The 5153-nt window shown below is 30.2% G+C and overlaps 1 protein-coding gene across 1 annotated transcript; it reads right to left on the bottom strand.

Annotated features, from left to right (window-relative positions):
• Nucleotides 1-790: 790 nt before the first annotated feature.
• LOC114314184 (F-box/kelch-repeat protein At3g23880-like) lies at nt 791-1474 on the bottom strand. Its single transcript, XM_028260648.2, has one exon. The coding sequence runs from the start codon at nt 1472-1474 to the stop codon at nt 791-793; it is 684 nt and encodes a 227-aa protein (XP_028116449.2).
• Nucleotides 1475-5153: the final 3679 nt, after the last annotated feature.

Raw genomic sequence — 5153 nt, 5'->3', positions numbered from 1 at the left:
GTTATTAAGGAAGGGATAGAAATGGTACAAAAGATCTTCGTTTGGCTGATTTCCTCTCTCGTATTGAGCTTCTGTCCACCCAAATACATCTTAACCATCTCTTAATATAGTTTTATTTGGTCTCTAATCAAAATTTGATGTGCTGTTATGCTGTTTGTTGTTCATTTCGAAATTTTTAACTAGGATTAACTCTATCTCGCCAGCTTCACCTCTTCCCATGGCTATCCATGGTTCTATTCCTCTTCTAAGTCTGATACTCTGTGTTCCTTCTCTCCTGAGTCTAACTCTTCATAGTCCCACTTACCTATTACCATTCTTATCTTTCGCCTCGAGCCTGAAAGGGATGTTTCAACATATATTGCTTCCCCTCTCAACACTTCCTCCTCCCAATTGTACCAGTAGCTGTAACTAAACTTTTCTCATACACAATTGCATCCAAATAAGTTGGAATTGTAACATCCCTTTGAGAGTTGTCATTAGGATTGTATGCCCTCAAATGCTTTCTGCCAACTTTAATTAGTAATTCACCATTCTTTATAAAACATAACGGCACTACATTATCATAAATACCCAACTCAGGCAAATTCGATATGATGAACATGGTAGTCCAAGATTATTGCATTCCATATTCCTTCATTGCCAACAACTCGACAATACCCACATGACCGCTTGGATGCTCATCGTAGCAGCGAACCATACAAAGGCATCTTTCCAAAACTCCCAAACCAAGTATAATATCTCTATCTCCATTCTTAGGTTGTGGCATTGGTAATTTCTTGAATTTGTTCATTCACGGATTGAAGTAAATGATTTCACGGGTTGCGAAGAAGCGATCCGAACTTTTATTAGAGGCAAACCAATGTAGATTTTCATTCACCACAGGTCCTGAATTCACACTACAAAAATGGTATGGGAAGTTGATCTCTGTCCAAGTTTTGCTTCGAAAACTACCAACTACAATGAATTCACCACCGAAGAGTGTAATGTCATGAGAAAGGGCCATTACAGCCTTATACTCATTACTAAATGAGTCAAAGCAAAGCCCAAAAACAACAGTATAACCAGTACACAGCAAGGACTCATATGAGAGGACTTTCGTTGAACACTTGGTGAGCGGATTCCACAAGAACAAATGATCGCGAATCCTAATAAGCAACAGCCCATTACAGGAACCGAAGATTTCATATGGGTTTTTTTTCACAAGTTCATCAACGATTTTCACAAGAAAATCTTGGTCGGTGGAGTGAAGAGAAAACCTTCCACGAATAAGAACATTGTTTCGTGGTACGATTTTCACAGAAACTGATTGAATCAAAGCACGCCATTGCTTGGAAACGAGAGTAAATTTTACGAGAGATTTGAGAGGTAATCTTGAGAATATTTCGATAACTATTTCTTCGGGAAGGCTTGGTAGATTGAGTTGTGCTTTTGCTCTAATCTTTTTCTTAGTCGCTCTTCCAACTAGGGTTTGCATTTGGCTCTCTGGCTCTTCAGAGCGAGCTTTGTGATGCTAACCCAATATATACGGGTCTGTTTGGTAACCATTCTGTTTTCAATTTTTAGTTTATATTTATAAAAATTTTAAAATTATCATAAAAATTTGTTTGATAATTTTTTTGATTTATAAATAGTTGTCTTAGTTTATAAATTTGAGGAAAAAACGTAAATGAGTTTACGTTTTCAGTTTTTAATTTTTTTTTATCAAATAATTTTTTTTTTTCAATTTTTTTTTTCAAATAATTTTTTTTTCAATTAATATTTTTTTCAATTAATATTTTTTTCAATTATTTTTTTCAAATAATTTTTTTTTTCAAATAATTTTTTTTCCAATTAAATTTTTTTTCAATTATTTTTTTCATTAATTTTTTTTCAATTATAATGTGTGTGATCCCATTGTCAAAAATAATAAAAATAAATATAAATATTTTAGGCCTGAACAAAAATAATTTTTAATTTATGTTTATAAATTTTTTTAAACATTTTGTTCAAACTAAATACGTTTATAATTTATGTTTTTCTAAAAATAAACAAAAACCAATTTATAAAATTTTTGTAAACATAACAAAAACCGTAAATGTTACCAAACGCTACCTATATATTTAGAGATTTTTTTTTGACCACTATATATATATATATATATATATATTTATGTAAATAAAGAAACCTTAAAACTTTATTTAAAAATTTATCAAAAAATATTATTTTTGTAATTCAGATTTATTCAATAAATCCTATACTATACAAATTCAATCTCAATCATAAACTTTCATTTTGAAAAAAAGTTTAAACAATTTTTATGAGCTAATTTTGTCCAATTTTCTTGGACGATCCGATGATCCCGTTTGGATACATGGGTCAAACACGAATTTTTTTAATTTATAATTTTTTAAGTATATGTAGATCATTTATAAAAAAATAAAATTAATCTAATAATTATAGTCACAATATTTAATTGTATTTATCTTTAAAAAAAGAATGTTTTATTTTTTAAATTATGTGTAAGAAAAATGTATTTAAATCAAATAGTTATAATTATCAAATATTTTTTTGTTTTTTTGAATGATCTAGAGAGGACTTAAAAGATGAACGAATTAAATAATTAAAATAAGGTCTCTAGTCAGCCCATGGTATAGAAATAACGAATAATCCCATAATGAGAAGAAACAACCAACATATAATTATGAATCTACCAACAAACTCAACAAATATCTCTATAAGAGGGGAGAATCCAACAACTAACTCAACAAAGAATAGTCAATCTTTGTCTTTGCTAAAAATTGAAAACAACCTCCGGAAATAAGCTAACCCAATTCGTTGTTTCACAAAATCAAAATATAAATTCTTATCCGGAAAAATATATATATATATATATATATTTATTAAGCAATAGATGAATTTGCAAATTCAGTGTTTGTTTGACTGCTAATTAATCAATCTCATCACTCCCTTTGGACAATTAGTTCCCTTTCCGAATTATCTTTCCTTCAGTATTTAAATGTCATAATACTCTTTCAAAATTTTATCTCATTCTAATCAAACAATCACATAGCATATATAATCTCATTCAACAATTTTATGGTACTAAAAATAAATGTATGTAGGAAGTGGTATTACTTATACTTTTATTTCCTTAATCTAATCTACCAAACAAATATGATCTTATTGTTATCCTCCATGCACCATCTACTCTTCTTGGCTCACTAACATGACCTAATGAACCAGCTATCCTACCTACTTTATGATCAACTAATTTAAAGTTATTAATCACAAAAATAAAAGAAATCGAAATAAGGGGTTGTTTGGGGTGTCCTAAATAAGTGTACTTTTTGTCTTTTTGAATTAAAAAATTGAGGAAAAAAATATGGATGTTTGGGTTAACTTTTTAACTTTTTATGAAAAAATGTATATTAAAAAATTGTATAAATTAATGTGTAGGGAAAAATTAAGATTGGGAGTTGTGCAGCCGTAATTTTTGACTTTTGGTGAATAGTGATAACTTTTTAACTTTTTGAGTAACTTTTTGACTTTTTGACTTTTTTTCAACTTGCCAAGCTTGGCCTAAATCTGAAATAATAAAAATGTAGTCAAAGATTAGAGAATTTTTTTAAATGAATACTATAAAAATGAAGTCAGTCAATTTCTCCTTCTCCCATAGTTATCCATCATATATTCCGAGTCTGACTCTCTATGTCCTCCCCTTTCAACCTCGTATGCTGAAACACCCGCCCTTATTACCTTTCTCATTTTTCGCCAGGAGCCTGAAAGGGAATTTTCCACATATCTTGCATCTTCTCTCAACTCTTCCGCTTCCCAATTGTAATCAATAGGTGAAGCTAAACTTTCCTCATACACAGTTGCATAGAAGTAGGGACTGTAGGCTGGAATCCTAATATCCCTTTGCGAGTTGTCGTTAGGATTATACGCTCTTACACGATTCTTGCCAATTTTCATTAGAATCTCACCATTCTTTGTAAAACACAATGGTAGTACATTATCATAAATATGCAAGTTGGGCAAATTTGATAGAATGAACATGGTAGTCCAAGATTCTTTGATACCATATTTCTTTATCACCAACACCTCAACTCTATCCATACGATCAGTTAGGTGCTCGCAAGAGCGAACCATACAAAGACATCCTTCTAAAACTCCCAAACTGAGAAGAATATCTCCATTGCCATCCTTAGGTAGTGGCATTGGTAACTTCCTGAATATATTCTTCCTTGGATTGAAGTAAATGACTTGATGGCGTGCGAAGAAGCGACTCCAACTTTCTGTAAAAGTAAACCAATGTAGATTTTCATTCACAACAGGACTCGATTTCACACTAGAAACACGGTATGGGAAGTGAACAACTGTCCAAGTTTTGCTTCGAAAACTACCAATTACAACTAATCCACCATAACTTGGAGTCTCATGAGAAAGCGCCATTACAGCCTTGTACTCATTATTCGAGGAGTCAAAGCAAAGCCCATAAACAACACCATAGCCACTATCCCGCAAGCAGTGGCAAAGCTAGGAAATTGAGTTCGAGAGGGCACTATTAATTATAATTTTTGATTTAAAAAAAAATCATGATGAACATTAAGATAATAATAATTTTATGAGCTAAATTTAAGCATAAAAAATTATATATTTATTATTAATAGGAACAAATTAAAATTCTATAATAGTGTAGAATAGCTCGGTGCGAGATGGTGATGTAAGTTTGTAATTTTAGCACAAAAAATTATGGATCAAAATTTTTAATTTTAGAAAATAAAAACACATCGTTTATAGCACAAATTATTATAAAATCTATTTAATTTTTATTTGATAGAAAAATATTAAAGAGATGACATTACTTATAAATGATGTGCTTTGAATGAAAATTATTAAACAGTATTAGAATACCATATAGCATTGCCTACGTGATGCTCAAAACATGAGCAATCACAAATCACACTAAGCAGTTTGTCAACTGCTTGAAAATAATGAGTTCATTATATTCAATCTATAAGTTTTTTCGCTATACTATTGGTTTAAATTATTATATAAATAATATCATACAGTGCTCTTAAAGTATCAAATAATTACTTGTTATGAACAATACAATAAATCCTTAACCAAAAAACATGTTAAGAAAAAAAAAAATACATTTTATATATGACAAA

Source organism: Camellia sinensis, chromosome 7, assembly GCF_055761805.1.
Source record: "Camellia sinensis isolate YWXY chromosome 7, ASM5576180v1, whole genome shotgun sequence".
NCBI lineage: Eukaryota > Viridiplantae > Streptophyta > Magnoliopsida > Ericales > Theaceae > Camellia > Camellia sinensis.
This window is presented reverse-complemented; position numbering and strand designations above follow the sequence as displayed.

What these genes read in the sequence shown, in the direction of transcription:
- LOC114314184 (XM_028260648.2), bottom strand. Translation starts at nt 1,474, where the DNA reads ATGCAAACCCTAGTTGGAAGAGCGACTAAGAAAAAGATTAGAGCAAAA.